At 41.9% G+C, this 19,087-nt stretch overlaps 1 protein-coding gene across 5 annotated transcripts in view; it reads left to right on the top strand.

Moving 5' to 3' along the window:
• The window catches only part of LOC122554015 (metastasis-associated protein MTA1-like), a 171,821-nt gene extending 152,882 nt beyond the window's left edge, over window positions 1-18,939 (top strand). For 2 of the 5 annotated variants that reach the window (XM_087990138.1, XM_087990136.1), the window contains exons 19-20: window positions 3,295-3,446; window positions 17,517-18,939. In XM_087990138.1, coding sequence (XP_087846264.1) covers window positions 3,295-3,446; window positions 17,517-17,664 — 300 coding nt within the window. In that variant the 3' untranslated portion in view covers window positions 17,665-18,939. Of the gene's footprint in view, window positions 1-3,294; window positions 3,447-5,532; window positions 5,697-17,516 lie in introns of those variants that run through there. The other 3 variants (XM_087990137.1, XM_087990139.1, XM_087990140.1) reach the window with 3 other exon arrangements.
• Window positions 18,940-19,087: the final 148 nt, after the last annotated feature.

Raw genomic sequence — 19,087 nt, 5'->3', positions numbered from 1 at the left:
AAGATATTGTCACATTAAGTGCAAGCTTGAACTTACAGGATTGGATTGGTGTTGAAGTTGCTGCTAACCCTGTAAGGGAGAGAAATCAAAGGATTTGTATCTGATGCCCTTTATTTTTGGGCATCTTGATTTTCAAATTGGATATTCCATTGGGACAATGAACCAGAAGACTCAAATATCTCAGTGTTGGTTGCATCTTGTGTAACATTCCTTTTTTGATCATTCTCACCTGGAATATTGATTTTACATAAAGATGTTATTACAATTCCAATCTGGACTTTCAAATTTTGTTATGCACCTGGATGAAATTCACAAATTTTGTTATGATCCAGTTAGTGACGAGTAGCCTTAGTTTTGAAGTAGTCAAAATTAGAAATTCCTCACTAAGAGGAAACAGCCCCAAGATTCCATTATTTTAAGCAAACCAAAGAAATTTGACTATACTTGAGTTAACAACCAGTCAATACTACACTCCTTCCAATCTAGCATCCAGAATTAACAGGAAGCAAATTGTAGACAATACCTTCCATGTCTACAAACTCTACCGTCGGGAAGAACAGCAGCAGCAGGTAAATGGGAACAACATCATGTGCTAGTTTTCTCCAGACCGCACACCTTCCTGACGTGGAACTGCACACACATGCATGCACGCACACCCCTTCACTCGTGCTGTGTCAAAATCCTGGAATACACTCCCTAAATGCACAAAGGACTTCAATTCAAAAAGGCAGCTCACGACCACCTTTTTGAGGACATTAAATGCTGGTCTAGCTGGTGTGTCCACATCCCATGATTGAATTTTAAACAAATCTCTTCTGCAAACAGCAATTGACAAAGTGTTAATTTTAAAAATTATATTGATACCAAAGGATTTAAGAAATGTGGGGCAAAGGTGGGCATACAGAATTAGGTCACAGGTTAGACATTGTATGGTGGAACAGATTGTGGTGCTAAATGTTTGTTCCTATTCTGTGGCTGGGCAAACCACATTTATAATAATAACACTGACGACGAGTTCAAGGAATGCATTCAAGATCAAGATTCTGGATCAGTATTTTGAGGAACCATCAAGGTTTCAGGCTATGTAGATCTGATACTGTGAAATGAATGAGGAGAAAGTGAGGTCTGCAGATGCTGGAGATCAGAGCTGGAAATGTGTTGCTGGAAGGGCTTATGCCCGAAACGTCGATTCTCCTGTTCCCTGGATGCTGCCTGACCTGCTGCGCTTTTCCAGCAACACATTTCCAGCCCTACTGTGAAATGAAATCTGGTTAATGAGCATTTTTGGGAAGGGTGATTGTAACGTGACAGAACTTGTAGTTAAGGCAAAACTAACTAAATATCTGAACAAAGCAAACTTAAGTCAGTATGAGGGACAGGTTGACTAAGTTGAATTGGGAAACCAGATTTAAAAAGTAAAAGATGATAAAGGCAGTTTAAAGAATTAATTCACAATGAATGTACATTTCCATTTGTCCTCTGGATTGGAAAGTGTAAAAGTAACACCGTTACTCAAGAAAAAAGAGACAAAGCAGGGAACAAGAAATTCTGAATTTATTCCTTAAAATTCAGCTGCTTACCTCTTCACGTCATTAGTGGGATTGTTAGCATGTGATAACAGGACTTGTAGAAGCTTGTGAAAGAGAAGTCATGCTTCTCAAGTCAATCTTTTTGGAGTTGGATTCAATAAGCCGATGTACATAAGTTTGAGGCTAATGGAATTGGGAATACAGTAATTATGTTAGCATGGATTGAGACTGACTAATGAACAGAAAACAGAGGAGCAACAAAGTGTTTGGGATTGCAGGCTGTAACTAGTGGGTCACTACAAGAATCAGTGCTCGAACCTCAGCTTTTTATCAAATATAACAGTAGCTTAGATGAGATCAGAAGACTGAGTTTGTAATGTACCCATGTTTGCTGATGATACAAAGTTAAGGAGGGAAAGTAAGATGTAGGAGGAGCAAAAAAGGACGCAAAGGGATTTAAAATTGCTAATTGGCCAAGAACATGGTGATGCCATGGAATGTGAAGAAGTTATGTGATTAAGGTTGTCATTTTAGTAAGAAATAAAGAAAACTAATATATTTTTAAAAGGTGAGAAACTGGGAATTGATGATATTCGGAGGAAATTGACCGTATACTTTAATCACAAAGTTAATATCCAGTTACAGCAAGCAATTAAGAAAGCAAATGGTGTGTTAGACTGTATTGTGAAGGGTTTGGAATGAGGAATTCTTAACAGCATTCATAAGGAGCTAGGTGAGTTCGCAACAGAAGCACTGTATTTGATTTGGTCTTCTTAACTAAAGAATGATGTCCAATTCAAGAAATTAAGATTCTGTACAATTTCTGGGATGTGAGCATTGTTGTATTAGAAGAATTTAAATAGCCCAAGCCCCAGAATTTAGAAAAAAAAATCCTTTTGAAATATAGTGTTTTTAAGGAGCTATACAGGGGAGGTGAAAAGATGTGGTGTTCTGTACCCGAGAGAGTGATGGATGCTGACCTGTTAAGTGTATTCAGGATGGAGATCAACAGATTTTTGGACCCCAAGGGAATCAAGGAAGATGGAGTTGAGATTAAAAAAAAATCAGCCATGATCTTAGTGAATGGCAGAGAAGGCTGGCAGATCCAAACGACCTATTTGTTAATTTTAGCAGAATCCACTGAAATTTTGCAATAATGTTCTCTCAAATTTCTGTTTTCCATTGTGCACCCTCAGAGGTCTATGCACAGCAAAGCTTCTGTACGTAGAAGCCAATGCATTGGCATGTGTGAAACTCACAGCTGTGGTACAGTTTAAAGGGAACATTGTTTAGCAGAATGTGGTGAATTTTAACAGACTGTCGTTTTCCTCATTGTTAAAAGGTGATCCAGTTGGAATTTGCCTTCAAATTTTGTATCAATGTAACTGTAACCAACAACTGCCTCAATCAGAGGAAGAGGTCATCCAAAAGTGAGAGTTAAGGGTCCCTTCTCTTGTTAACTGGTGGCACTAGGGAAATATGGAGAGGTGGGTAAATGAGGGGAAGAAGTTGAACTCTGCCCTGAGCTTTCCAATGAACCAAATATCCCACCAGAGTGCGAAATTACTATATCTTCCAACATCTTAATTCAGCTGTGGAGAGCTATTGGTTTGGATTTGAAATGGTTCTGGCCAGATCCGATCCACCTAATGGTGTTTTAAGTTGTTGCAGGACAAAGTGTTCTGGCTATCTGAAGAATGCCATCTACACAAGGCCATTTTTCATTTTCCCAGTTACCATATTATTGTCCTCTGCCCTCCTGCAGGGACCTGCTCGAAACTCTATGGTCAATGGGAGATCTTACCCAGCCAGTGTCAGAGCTCCACGAGCAGGCTCGGTGCCACCAGTGAAGCGTAGGCGATTAAACTGGATCGATGCCCCAGGCGACGTCTTTTTCATGGCAACTGATGAAACCAGGTAAGATTGCGAAAGGTTTCCAGCCCTAAGCAGAGCAATGTTGACTCTTGGCACCTTAAGTTATACAAGAGTCTCAGCACCAAGTCATCAATGCCATCATACCCTCCTCCCCAAAAGAAAGCATTTGTTCATGAAGAAAGCAAGGTGAAGCCATCATTAAGAAGGAAAAGATGAGGGAATTCTGAAAAAGCAGTAATATCCCACTATGTACTCACTACTGTCATTACACTGATTTCAAGTCTAGTACTTATAAAGGGTGCAACTCCTTCCCTTTCTCTGCCCTCCTTCCTGCAACGGACTTCTGCTACTAGACCTATGAACAGTACCTTGAAACTCCCACAATTATGGTTGAGCAGGCTGAAGGTATCTCTCTTCTAGTCACTCGGGTTTGTTTGAGTTATTGTGGTATTTCCAGATTGGGACAGGAGGCCAGTACTCTCTTCATGTTGTAACCCACTTCAAAGTGTAACCATATCACAGAATAATAAGTAAATAACTTGATAAGTACATGAGTAAGAAATGATCGTGGTGGGGAGGGGCACGGGGAGGGAAGGAATATGGGCAAAGCGCAGGCAGGTGAGATTAGTTTAGTTTGGGATGATGGTCGACATGGACTGGTTGGATCTAAAGGTCTGTTTCTTTGCTGTATGACTCTAAATGATGTTCAGATGTCTTGGAATTTTTCAGTCGGTGGAGTTGTAACAGAATTAGAGCCCTCTACTAATATAATATCATTGTTATCAGCTGTAATGTCTGCGTCACTAGAAAGCTCCTTGGCCAATTGTCACAAGGAGCTTGAACCACTTTGTACTATTTCTATACTAGCAGTAGTCCAATGAAATTCTTCTCCAAGCTTTCATGGGCAGTGATGTGAGATCCACTTGGTGGGGGTGACCGTAATCAGAGGCCAGTGGTGGAGGCTGAGGAAAGTCTCTGACAGATTCTGAATTGCAGTGGCTGAGAAACCAACTTCCAATTTTTTTGAAATTACAAGTCATTTTGGTTTTGAGCATTAGAATATTTTGAACAGTGATGGAATCACGGGAATTTGACCAATATAATGGATGTATATATACAAAGCAGTGAGAGTTACTGGTGCAAAGGCATGAAGAGTGTGGGTAAACATGTACAAGCAGTGAGAATGGTAGTGTCGCATAGGGGAGCACTGTGTATAGATATATTATTTTTTAAAACTCAAACATAGGCTGAGTGTATCAGTGGCGAAGCCAGCATTTAATATCCATCCCAAAATCAATTGAATTGCAAGGCCATTTCAGAGACCAAATATGATAAAAGATGGGTGCGATTACACAATGCGTTGCAAAGACTTGTTGATTTACATCATATGATGGGTATTTTGTTGAGTTTACAAAGCATGATACATGATTTGGTGGGTTTAGAAAGCATGGCATGTGGTTCAGTGAATTCTTGATTCGGTGTGTTTACACATTGTGATTACACAGGGGGTTGTGCAATTCAGCGTGATTGCCCAGTGTGGCACATGGTTTGGTGTGTTCACACATTGTGATTACACAGTGGGCTTCAAAATTCAGTGTGATTACACAGCACAGTTACCAAGTTGGTGCAGTTACAGCAGGTTTTCCAGCAAGAGTGATCCTGTTTACTTTCCCGTGTGTCTATCAGCCGGAAATGTGCGGCAAGCATTTGTGACTGGACTACCGGGGCCTCTTGATCCAAATTGGTCTCACTCAGATTGAGGCCTACAGCAACAACAATGAGCCTGCAGGATATGCAGGGTTTCAGGGAGTCCCTGCCTTTTGTAGGAGAAGAATGACACGGTGTCAATGAACAGATGGATGAGAATGAGGTTTGGATGTAGCGTAGGCTAATGAATGAGGCTGGAGGAATGAAAGTCAGCCGTGCAATTGGAGTGGGAATCAAGGCAGAGGAGAGGGAACTGTCAGCTAGACTATTAGGGCTGGGTAGTGGAGAGGATCAGTAATTGATCAAGAGACTTGTTTTCTCTGTTAGGGATCTGCTATATACCTTCTCTGCAATCTGATAATTTACACATGCCTATTGACCTAGTTGCAACTGTACAATCATCTGAAATATCTCCTTGCAGTGATTGGGACCAGGTGGACCTCATTGACTATGAGGCTCTTGATTGAGGTCGTTAAGCTGGGCCAACCAAGAAAGCCATGGACACCAAAAGATTGGAATCTCTTCAGTTGAGGACTGACTCTGAGCTAGCTGGCCACAGCTGTTGTACTGTGCACTAGTAAATAAAGGGTGACTTGGTGTCAGGATACAATCTCGGTGCAGTTATTTCACTCCTGCAGCTCCCACATGGTTACATCTGAGTCCTTCTGATACCTTTTCATGGCCATCTCTTACTTGCTGCCTATCAGCAACCTCTTCCAACAATGTACAGTAATGATGCCCAGCTCTCTCCACAATATCTCTCAAGTCCCCTATTGCCATTGACCTGTCACATTCTTTGTTCTACTTCCATTATAGGCTGAGCAGAAATTTCTGCAATGAAATATTGGGGATACTGAAGCCATTATCTGTGGTGTTATTGCAAACTCTTCTTTCCTAACCACTGACTGCATTCTGACCATTGTATGAGGCTGAACCAGACCAGAGTAATCTCAAAGTCCTACTTGAATCTGAGTTGAGTTTCCAACACTATATCCTCCACATCACCAAAACTGCCTACATGTATCTCCATTCCAGTGCATCTTTCCAGTTCTACCTCAGTTCATCTACTGTCAAAACCTCCCCTCTGTGCCTTTATTACATATAACGTTGATAATTCCAAATCGCTGCTAGTTACTGTCTTTCACCCCTGAAAGTTTAGAGAGCATCCAAAACTCTGGTGCCAGTATTCTTATTCATCAATGTCTTTTATTTATCCCTCATGGGCAGGCTGACATGATGATACATTCGGCATGCTTCAAATTTAAAATTTTCCTCCACGACCTCACCCCTTCACTGTCAATTAACATCTAGGCCTGTTGGTGGAACAGAACTCAAGGCATCTTTCCTTGTGAATATAGTTTATTGAGCACTCAGTCATAGATATTGTGTTGCAGTTATAAAATAATCTGAAAGCAGAGCTCATTTCTTGCTTCTTTCAAGATATTTTCTAATCAAACCCATACCACCTGAGCAGATGGGACCAGAAGCCAGGTCTCCTGGTTAAAAGATAGGGACAGTACCACTGTGCCACAAAAGCCCCACACTCAGTCACACAGCTCATTTCAGGTTCAGCACTTGTTACCTCCTTCGTCTTCATTAATCAATTAATGCTAATGCTTCATATACTGATATTCCTGTTCAGACTCTTGTGTTGCTATGGTAGTGCCTTAACCTTGTGTACCTAAGTACAGTGAAAAGCTTTATATGCCCTCTGCAAAGACATACAGTACATAGGGTGAGAAAAAATCTTGGACAGAGGCATACAGGTTTCACCGCACAGAATGTGCACTGGCAAGATCAACATTGACAAGACCTACATTATTTAATGTTAGAGAGTACATTCATCAGTCTAACAATGGCAGGGAATCTGTTCATGAAACTGCTGGTGCATGTGTTCAAGCTTCTGTATCTCCTGCCTGATGGAAGAGGTTGTAAGAGAGCATAACCAGGAGGGATGGGTCTTTGATGATGTTGGCAGCCTTTCCACAGCAACGAGCTGTGAAAATGGAGTCCATGGATGGAAGGTTGGTTTTTGTGATGGTCTGGGCTGTGCACACAATCTTTTGTAGTTTCTTATGGATCTAGGCAGAGCAATTGCCATGCCAGGCCGTTATGCACCTGGACAGTTTGCTTTCTATGGTGCATTTGTAAAAGTCTGTGAGGGTCCTTATGGACATGCCAAATTTCCTGTGCCGCCTACAGAACAAGAGGCATTATTGTATCTTCTTGGCTGTTGCATCTCCGTGGGGCGTCCAGGACAGATTGTCGGTTATCGTCACTTTGACGAACTTGACGCTGTCAACCCTGCCAACCTCTGCTCTGTTGATGTAGATGGGGGTAGTGTTCGCCTCCTTTCTTTCTGAAGTTGATTAGTTTTGCTGACACTGAGAGTGAGGTTGTTCTCATGACACTACATCACCAAGCCCTCGATCTCCTTGCTGTATTCTGACTCGTTGTTTCAATTCTGTCCTGCCACAGTGATGTCATCAGCAAACATGAAGATGGCATTTGTTCCGAATTTGGCAGCACAGTCATGGGTGTACAAGGAGTACAATAGGGGCTAAGAACACTTCCTTAGGGGGTCCAGTGTTGAGGGTTATTGTGGAGGAGGTGCAGTTGTCAATCTTCACTGATTGTGGTCAGGAAGCTGAGGATCCAGTTGCAGAGATCGGAGCTGAGACCTAGGTCTTGGAGTTTTGAGATCAACCTGGACATTGTCAAGGTCTTGCTGCATGTGGACGCAACTACTTTAGTCCTTGAGGAATTTTGAATGCTGATGAATATCGTACAATTAGATTAGATTAGATTCCCTACAGTATGGAACCAGGCCCTTCAGCCCAACCAGTCCACACTGACCCTCCGAAGAGTAACCCACCCAGATCCATTTCCCTCTGACAGATGTACCTAACACTGTGGGCAATTTTGCATGGCCAATTCACCTGACCTACACATCTTTGGACTGTGGGAGGAAACTGGAGCAACTGGAGGAAACCCACGCAAGGGGAGAACGTGCAAACTCCACACAGACAGTCGTCCGAGGCTGGAATCGAACCTGGGACCCAGGTGCTGTGAGGCAGCAGTGCTAACCACTGAGCCACTGTTCCGCCCCCAATTATCAGTGAACATCCTCACTTCTGACCTTCTGATGGAGGGAAGATCATTGATGAAGTAGCTGAAGATGGTCCTAGGACATTAACCCAACGTACTTTGGTTGTTTAGATGTAGTAGATGTGTCCCTACCTTTGAGTCAGGAATCCCAAGTCCCACCTGCTCCAAATGTGTGTAGTAGCTTTTCTGAGCAGGGTGATTAGAAAATATCTATACTGACATTCCTGGAGGGTCTTGTTGTGCAGTGTTAGCAGCTTTACCTATAGCCAGACGTTCTGGATTGAACCCCCACCTATTGTGTCATTGCATTGAGTAAAAATATTACATAAGTAGCTGGTAAAGTGAACAGGAGGGAGCAGCAAGTCTGTAAAGGGATGTAGACAGGTTAAGTAATTGGTTAATAAGGTAGCAGATGAAGTATAATGTGGAGAAATGAGAAATCATTGACTTTTGTAGTGTGAATTGGAAATAAAAATTACATGGTGAGAAAATTTAAGATGGCTCTTGGAATGTGTCATAGCATATCTGAACAGGTTACATAAAATACCTATATTGACATTCTTACCTGTGCAAACTCAGCTTGCCTTACAACCTTCAGACAAATCTGCAGTCACCTAATTCTAGCCCCTTGAAACATGTGTTTTCCAGTTTCTTGGAGGATCTGTGATTGGTCTCCTTGGAGCAGAGGAGGGTAACGAGAGATTCAGTAGAGGTGCTCAAAACCATGAGGGTTTGATAGACTAAATAAAGAGGAACAGTTTCTGGTATCAGAGCAAAATGTAAGATTACTGGCAAAACATTCAAAGATAAAATGAGTAGAGTTTTCTTTTACATGGGGTAGTTCGTTATAATTTGGATTATAGTACTTGTAAGGGTGGTGAAAACATCCAAAACTAATCTTGAAGAGTGTTTGAAGGAATATATATTCCAGGTCTGTTGAGAAAAAGTATTGATTAGATCATACTCTGAAGGAACTGGCATGGGTAGTATGGACCAAATGATCGCTTTCTGTGATAGATTGTTCTGTAAATCTCACCATCAATAATTTTAATCATTCTTCTGTTGCAGATGTAGGTTTGCTTGCTGAGCTGGAGGGTTTGGTTTCAATCAACTGAAACTGAACCTTCCAGCTCAGTGAGCAAACCTACATCCAGAACTTCAACCTGAGCTACAAATCTTCTCAAAACTCGCTAAAGTTCTGTTGCCTTTTGCTGCGTGCATCCTAAGGTTTGAAATAATCTCTTCTGCTCTATTTCTTATTCCTCTGTTAAGACACTCCTTAAAAGCTATCTCACCAAGCATGTGACCATCTGTTCTAATATCTCTTGTTATGATTCAGTGTCAGATTATGTTCACTTAACAACCCTGTGAACCACCTTGGGATATCTTATAGTGTTACAAATAAATACAAGTTGTAATCTTATCTAATACTTGCTCATGTCTGAAAGAGATGAATCATTATCAGTTGAGTCAGTGTGAGGCTCCTGTTTTGATACCACTCTCTTCCTTCCCCTTTTGTTGGTCTCACTCTGTGCACCTGTCCAATCCTTAGCTAACTAATCAGTGTAAACTTTTTAATTGGAGAATGAGCAGACTTCACATCATGAAGCAAAAAGACCTTGTGCACAGGTAATTCCTTGGAAGCAACAGTAGCTGAGGCTTCAATTCCATTTTTAACCCCCATCAACTCACAGATCCACACTATATTTAAATTTTGCCAGACAGGGAGCGTAATGTACACAAACTGTAATTTCATACAACCCCACTGAGTGATAGGCTGCTAATTAACTATAGCCTGTCCTGCACAGACACAGACAACAGCCTCTCATCTTTCATTAGAACAAAATAAACAATAAATCAGCACATTCCTTTCCAATGTCCGTAGTTGCAGAACAATTCATTCCATCACCAAGGTTGAGACCATAAAACCAGCTGTCTCTTCCCTTCCTCTAGCCCTGAACTCCACTCTGTCTTCTGATTTCCTGCCTCCTCTTCTGCTCTCTCTCAGCTCATTTTGTCAATGACTAACACGACTCAAACTTATTCCCATTAAGCTGTTGACCATCCAGTTTCCCTTCCTGATTTTCATGTTACATGATGTTGTGATTATTTCAGTCTCCTCAAATCTGCTGACATCGCCACTCGCCATCCTGATTAAAACAAAAAGCTTGACAATCTGACTGTGAAAACTGTAGAGGATGGTGTGTGGCTTGGAAGGGAATTTGCAAGTGCTGGCCTTCCCTCTCATCTGCTCATTCTAGACGGTAGAAGTTGTGGATTTGGAAAGTGCTGTCAAAGGATCCTTGTAGAGTTACCGTAATGCGTCATGTACTTTGTTGCTATTGTGCATTGGTGGTGAAGGAAGTGAATGTTGAAGGCATTAGGTGGCTTGCCAATAAAGCAGGCTACTTTGAACTGGTTAGAGTTGAGATTCTTGATTGGTTTTGGAACTGCACCCATTCATGCAAGTGAAGAGAATTCAATCATAATCCCGCCTTGTGTCTTAGGCAGGAATTAGAGAGGTAATGGTGAGTTTTTCACGACTGAACTCCTGTTAATAACTGACTCTGCTGATAATGATTCTGATTTGCTGTTGATTTTTTCTGATTTCCTATTGACTCCAGTTTTGCAAAGGCTTCCAGATGACACATTCAGTCATATGCTGCCTTAATGCCAAGGGCAGTCAGTCTCAGCTCACCTCTGGAATTCAGCTCTTTACTTGTGTTTGAATCAAAGCTTTAATGATGTTAGGAGTTTAGTGGCCCTCAAACTGAGCATCAGTGAGTAGATTATTCCTGATGTGGAGATCCCGGTGTTGCACTGGGATGGACAAAGTTAAAAATCCATGGTTATAGTCCAATAGGTCTATTTGGAAGTAAAAGCTTTTGGAGCACTGCTTCTTCATCAAGGTAGCTAGTGGGGCAGGATGGTAGGACACCCTCTGTTCCTATGCCCCACTAGCTATCTGATAAAGGAACAGCGCTCTGAAAGTTTGTACAGTACTTCCAAATAAACCTGTTGGACTACAACCTGGTGTTGTGTGATTTTTAACTAGATTATTCTATGCAGCTATTGCTCATTAGCACTGTTGACTGCCCCTTTTATCATTTTGTTGACAATCAAGAGTACACTATAGGGCAGTAACTGGCTAGATTGGATGGTTTTTGTAGACTTGACATTACCTGCATTGTTTTCCACATTGTGAGGTGGATGCCAATGTTGTCGCTGTACTGGACCAGCTTGACTCAGGACAAGTTCTGGAGCACACCTTCAGTACAATTGCCGGAATGTTGTCAGGGCTCGTGTCCTTCACAATGTGAAGAGCCCACAGCTATTTCTTGACATCAAGTTGAGTGATCTGTAGACCTCTGTAGACTTCTGGCTGATGAATAATGTAAATGCTTCAGCATTATCTTTTGCACTAATGAATTGGGCTGCCCCATTGTTGAGGATGGCCAAATTTGCAGAATGCCCGCTTTCTGTTGTTTCACTGTTCATGATCAAGTGAAGCAGGACTGCCAAGTTTACATCTGAGAAAAGACAGAACTGCAGATGATGGAAATCAGAAACAAAAACAGAAATTGCAAGAAAAACTCAGCAAGTTTGGCAGCAAGTTAATGTTTCTGAAAAAGGGTCACAGGACCTGAAACGTTAGCTCTGCTTTCTCTCCACAGATGCTTCCAGTCCTGCTGAGTTTTTCCAGCAATTTCTGATTTTGTTTTAGAGCTGAACCCTGTCACTTGTGGCATTGCTTAGCTATGTCTTTTGCATGATGCTTTGCTGTTTAATGTGTAAATTATCCGGTGTTGTAGCTTCACCAGTTTGACCTGTTATTTTTAGATATGCATGGTGCTGCCTCTACTTTGCACTGCTACATTTCTCATTGGATCAGGGTTGACCTGCTGGCTTGATGTTATTATTGAGTGGGGGAAATGCCAGGCCATAAGGTTACAATTTGAGCTTGAACACATTTCTGCTGCTAATGACCCATAACACCTCATGGATCACATATTTTGAGTTGCAATATGTGTTAAAGTCTATTGTTTAGCAAGGTGTTACTGCCACACTACCCAATGTGTCCTCAGTGTGAAGAAAGATTATTTCCACATTGAATGTGCACTGGTCACTTTGACTGATATTGTTATAGACAGGCGCCTCTGCAATAGGTGAATTGGTAAAGATGAGGTCAAATAGGCTTCTTTATTTTCTTGTTGATCCCCAGATCACCTACTACACATTGCTCTTTTGGACTCAGTCAGTTGTCCGTGATATCAAGTCAATGACGGATGTTGAATTCTCCTACTCTAAATGCTACCCTTACCACCTCAGTACTTTCTCCTAGTGTTAAACATGGAGGAATACTGATTCATCAGCAAACGGGGTTGCGGAAATGATAATTAGGAGGTGGTTGACAATGCTGTGAGAATTCACAGGCTCTGGAGTTGATTTTGAGGACTCCCAGGACAACTCCCAAATATACCACCATCTGTGGTGAGTTTTACTTGCTGGTGAGACAAGAAATAGTGAGGGATGCTGACGGTGTTCTGGGATAGTCATATTCATGGAATCGTAGCTTCTATAGCATCAAACTGTTGACCGACTTGTCCAAGGGACGGCTCATATTAAAATGGCACAAGCCTCTAAATGTTAATCAGGAGCATTTTGCAGGGTTGGCAGGGCTGGTCTGCCCTTGTCGTTTCCAATGTCCAGATCAATTCCAGGTGATCCACCCACTTTCAGTTCTTTCTTAGGCTTCATCGTGGTTTGTAGAGGGCATTTTAAGAGTCTGGAGTTACATGTGGACCACAGTATAGACTGCAGATGTTTCTTCTGTAATAAATCAGTGGTATTTTTGTGGCAATTGATTATGTTTACATGATTGCTATTAGACTAACTTTTAATTGCAGTTTTTCTTATTGAATTCAAATTCCAATATCTACCGTTTGGAATTAGAATCCATGACCTGGGGCTCTGAATTACTCTTGCAAAGACATTTCCAGTGCCTGCCCCTGCCTGCTGACCTATATGGTCAAAAGATTTTATGGTCTTAAAATACTTATCTTGTTTTCAAATATCTTCATTTGCTCACACTTCCCTATGTTTGTATTCTCTTATAGTTATACAAACCTTGGAAGTTTTTTGCAGTCATTTAATTCTGGCGTGTTTAGTATCTCTGACTTTAATTAATAGCTGAGATTTGACCAAACGACCCAAGCTCTGAATTCCCTCCCTGATATGAAGTAGCAGGAAGTGGTTAAAGACAATAGTGAGCATTCAGTGTGCACAATTACCCACACCACCAGAATTATTTGGAAAAGCTAGACTCCATTTGCCCTGTCAGTGGGTCATAACAAATCACGTGGCAACATTCAAAGAAAAGCAAAGAAGTTGGCTCATGGTCTTGGTCATTTTATTCTGGTCCAACAGCCCTGAAACAAACAGTAAATTTTCTAGGTGACTGCAGTGACTACATTTCAAATGAAAAATGCAAGTTCTTCTCAATTCTTCCAGTTTGGTGTTTGCTGGCACTTGCTATGCAGACATTGGCAACTGTGTTTTCATACAACGCAACAGTGACTTTGTTTCAAAACTATCAAGAAAGGCTGAACAGGTTGGTTTTCTTTTTTCCTGGAAGAAGGAAGGTTGCGGGGGCAGGGGGGAGCATGTTACAGTGGTCTTTCAAAATATGAAGGCCTTTGATTTAAGTCAGATAAAGTGGGATGGAGCATGACCACCTGCACTAATAAGTTCAAGCATGGTGTGAACATAAGATGTCATTGTACAAATAGGCCAGTCAGCCCATCAGGTCTCCTCTGCCATTTCTTGAGATCATAGCTGATCTGATAAACCTCAACTCCACTCTTTTGCCTTTCTCCTATAACCATTTATTCCCTTGATTGATGGTGGTGGAGGGGGGTAGCAATGATTAGTGGAAAGTCACTCACTCTCACATATTAAATGGGAGGAAATGGTTAAGAGTTGCTCCTCCTATCAAAGAGACAGTTCTGCCTTGAAATCAGCAGCAAATGTAGGAGAGAAGCGGCTCGTCGTCAGAAGAGCAGCAAGCCAATATGAAAGTCATGCTGATGTTGAGTGGTTCCCAGAGGAGTAGCTATTACTGTGAGCAGGGTCTGGGGAAGGTAAAGCAAGCACAAGAGCTGGCAGCATGGAGTGACGTCTAGGTATGCAGGCTACCTGGAACTGAGGATGTTGAAAGGACATAGAGAATCAGTATTGGCAAAAGACTGAGGCCAGAATTTAAATCTGAGATTGAGATCTGAAATGCAGTAAATACAGTTGCAACTGTCTGGTTAAAATGTTCTTGCTTTTTGCATATTTCGTGGAAGCACTTGAGCTATTTTCTTACCAGTCTTTGGGAGGTGTGTTTAAGATGATGAATTTTAATGTGCAGAAATTTATCAATTATTTTGAAAAATACTTTAAAATTATGCCTGTTGTCTCATATTAATTTAAATAGCAATTTATTGTCATGTGTATTTTTACAAAAAAATACAATGAAAAGTTCTATAAGTTGCCATACCGCAACACGTAAATTAATGACAAAAGAAGGAAAAAGAGTAAAGGTTTATCACAGTTCAATTAACGGCTCCTGGGTTCAGGGTACGCTGGAAAACTGGGCTGAGACCGCTCCACCCCACCACACTGGGACTGGATCTCCATACTGGTCCATTGGAAGATCCCGAAGCTGCCCCCAAATTAAGGATAAGACCTCCATGCAAAGATGAGACCTCCTCATTGTGACTAGACCTTCAAGCTGGGCTACTGGAATACCTGTCTCTGCCAAAGAATCCCTCCATGCCAGGTTGAGACTGCCCCTCCTGGACAAGATCGCCACACCGGGAGACCATCCTACCAGCTGGCTTTTGCCCAAAACATTGATTCTCCTGCTTCTCGGATGCTGCCTGACCTGCTGTGCTTTTCCAGCTCCACACACTTGACACCAAGCCTATACTCCCATTCTGGACCGCTGGAAGCCAGCTCATGGCTGGGCCAGGGTCTGGGCCGAGAGAAGACTCCTTCCGACAAAGATGTTTTAAGAAGATAAGGTACCATAATGAATGGAAACATTTTTTAAAAAGAGAGGAAGAAGTGAAATTGATAAGCTCTGGCCTCTTGGGTGGAGGAACCCACATGTTGCGTTGATACTCTGCCATCATAATGTAGTGCCTGGAAATTAATGTTTTCCTTCTATGTTATGGCTTTATGTTTGATAGAGGATAAATAATTATTGAGGATACTGTTGAATTACCTTTTCTATCTGGATTTTTGACTTCCTGACCAACAGACCACAGTCAGTAAGGACAGGCGACAACACCACCTCCATGATAATTGCCAACACTGATGCCCCAAAAGGCTGTGTACTCAGCACCCTACTGTATTCTTTATCCACTCATGACTGCATGGCCAAATTCCACAACAACTCCATTTACATGTTTGTTGGCTACACCACTATTGTAGGTTGGATCTCAAACAATGATGAGAAAGCATATAGGAAGGAGATGGTGCTTAACGGCATGGTGTAAAGACAACAATCTCTCCATTAATGTCAGCAAAATGAAGGAGCTGCTCATTGACTTCAGGGAGTGGAGTGGGGGGCACGCCCCTGTCTGCATCAGTGGTGCTGAGGTGGTCATGGTTGAAAACGTCATGTTTCTGAGACTGACAATCGCCAACGATCTGCCCTGCTCCACCCACGTGACACTACAATCAAGGAAGCACAGCAACACTTCTGATTCTTCGGAGGCTATGGAAATTCGACATTTCCATAAAGAATCTGACAAATATTTATAGATGCACCTTAGAAAGCATCACAGTGTGGTATGGCAATTGCTCTTCCCAAGACTGAAAGAAACTGTGATGAGTTGTGAACACAGCCCAGTCCATCATACAAACCGCCTCCCATCCATTGACTTTACCCATATATCCTGCTGCGTCGGGAAAGCAATCAACACAATCAAGAGCCTTTCCACCCTCTTCCATCAGGCAGAAAACAATTTATGTATATATGTATGAACAGATTCAAGAAGAGCTTGTTTCTACTGTTATCAGACTTTTGAATGGACCTCTTTAATGTTGACCTCTCCCTGCACCTTCTCAGCAGCTGTAACATTGTGTCCTGCACTCTGTTCTGTTACTTGTACAGTATGATTTGCCTGTAAAGCACGTAAAACAACAATGGTACAGGTGACAGTAATAAATCAAATAAATTATTCTAATTCTATTTGTGAGCGAGTTCAAATATCCCTTGTTAGCACAAATACAGAAGGTCTTGTTACTATATGACAGCATCACCTTCTAAATGAATTACAAAGAATCAAAAAATAACCCTCAAGAAAATCTCAAGAACAGCTCTCAAAACTGAAAAATTATTTTGACCCCTAATTGACAGTCTTCATTACAGCAGAATCTTTGTTTTTCCCAAGTGATGTATTTCCTACTTATGCATCTCTAAATTAGACATTCCACATTCAATTTGCAAATAATTCAAGTGATGTGATGTTTTCTTGGATCCCAGTGAGCTGAGTATTTCTTTGTTGACAGGATTTAAACTCTTTTCTCTTCTGTGGCAGCCGACAACTCCCCCGCAACTTCATGATGCAGCCGTCTATTTTGTAGCCTCATTCTCCCTCCTTGTATCTTGTACAACTTCCTTCCCACGTATTCCTCAGAAACCTACATTCCTCCCTAAATCCTTCTGGAATCAGCTCCTCCTCTAACTGCTGTGTTCCCCAGCAAAGACTCTGACCCTGGATTCAGCAGATGGCACTTTTGGATTCATCAAAATGCACCTTGTGGCTGTGGCAATTAGCCTGCATCCCAGCCAATACCAGCACCCCCACCCCCAGTTTTCTGAATGGTGAAGTAACAAGCCAATCAGAGGCTGCTTCTCTCCCAAGTTTGTTACTGAAAGGTTTATAAGTGACCTGTGATGTCTGGCACACAAAGCTATAAAACTAAGAAAGCATCAAAGTATAATGGAGAGTTGATAATTATTGAAGATACTGTGTGAGAGCACAAATACAGAAGGTAATGACACCAACATGATTCACTGAGTTAGTGAGAACCATAAAGTAGCACTCGGTGTGGGGGGTGGAATTATTTTGATCCCTGGTGCTATATAAATGCAAGTTTTTCTTTCCTTGTACTTGCATCGCAGTTCAAGTGTGGTAAGAATTAACTAACTGACATCCTGACAACACACACAATTTAACTTTCAGCATGACTTGGTCTCAATAGGCGTATTGATGAGCACCTGTACTGTATATTGTTTTGCAGGAAGATCCGCAAGTTGCTTACTTCCTTTGAGAGGAGACGTAGCGGGAGGAGGCCCCAGGCTCAGATTGCCATTGAACAGTGCCAACCAGACCCAGCAAAAGGACCAAGGCCTCCCCTCAGTGATGAGCCCATTGTGATTGAAGATTAATGGAGAAAGTCGACATTGTTCATCTGCCTGTATTTCGCCCTGACAATGTTGGTTTCGCCCAGAGGAAAGGGAACTGTATTTGTTTTCTTTTTTAAAAATATTTAAAACAATCTTTATCTTTGTAACAGTGCTCTCATCTGAAACTGAGACATCAGGTTGGTTATCTGCCCTTCCCATCATTTGTTTTCTGTCATTGGACTTACAGAAGGAAAGATTTACATTGATGTAAAATTCACAACCTCAGGACATCTGAAAGTGTTTTACAGCCAATGATGTAATTCTTGAAGTGTAGTCACTGCTGTGTGTATGGAAGTGTGGCAATCAAATTGAGGTCAGATCCCACAAAACAAACTGAAATGAATAGCCAGATAATCAGTTTTATGATGTTTGTTGAGAGATAAATGTTGGCCAGTCTGGAACAAATTCCCAATACCTGTTCACCAGCTCTAAAGTCAATTTAAATTATTCAGGTACAAGAGAGAAAAGAACATTTTATTTTCAGATTTGGTTTGGTGAAGATCAGAATTTGGGTCCAATTGGAGATCTTATGGTTCTGCGGTGAGCCCTTTGAATCCACCACACTGTGTGAATTAATCTTCATTATGAAGTTTTAGATTCTTGAAAATGTTAGCTGGTCAAAGCTTGCTGCTTCATTCAAAAGGGGAAGCCAAGGATTTATTTCCTCCTTTCCTCCCCACTGGTGGTGCCTTGCAGTTATAGGATGCACTAACCAAAGTCACCTTCTCTGTGCCCATACCCCTCCATCACATCACAATCGAGGTGCAATGAAGGATCCTACCTGAAACAGTAATGCACTTTCCTGTTCCACACAGTGACTAACTTGGCTGTTTTCAACATTAGTGGTGGGGAGTTGGTATTTAGAACTCCTATCTTGTCCCCTTCTTCAGAAAGTGCTAATCTCTTCAAGGTATACAGTTCTGCAGAAGCCAGTACCTCTTGAGTGTCTCACACAAATCGCGTGTGTGTTTGGTTAATGAATGGTAGCTGACTGTCTGACCATGGGATGAATAATGGCTGAATCTGATCCCATCTTGACTGACAGTACTTTCACTTTTTCATAGGATAGTGATCAATAGTAGGAAAAAGTGAGGTCTGCAGATGCTGGAGATCAGAGATGGAAATGTGTTGCTGGAAAAGCGCAGCAGGTCAGGCAGCATCTGGGGAACAGGAGAATCGACGTTTCGGGCATTAGCCCTTCTTCAGGAATGAGGAAAGTTGGTCCAGCAGGCTAAGATAAAAGATAGGGAGGAGGGACTTGGGGGAGGGGCGTCGGAAATGTGATAGGTGGAAAGAGGTCAAGGTGAGGGTGATAGGTCAGACTGGGGTGGGGGCGGAGAGGTCGGGAAGAAGATTGCAGGTTAGGAAGGCGGTGCTGAATTTGATGGATTTGACTGAGACAGGC

The sequence above is a fragment of the Chiloscyllium plagiosum genome, unplaced genomic scaffold, assembly GCF_037043375.1.
Source record: "Chiloscyllium plagiosum isolate Xiang-an unplaced genomic scaffold, Cpla_swu_hap1 HiC_scaffold_8, whole genome shotgun sequence".
Classification (NCBI taxonomy): domain Eukaryota; kingdom Metazoa; phylum Chordata; class Chondrichthyes; order Orectolobiformes; family Hemiscylliidae; genus Chiloscyllium; species Chiloscyllium plagiosum.
Note: the sequence above shows the minus strand (reverse complement) of the source record. Positions and strands in the feature narration are given on the sequence as shown.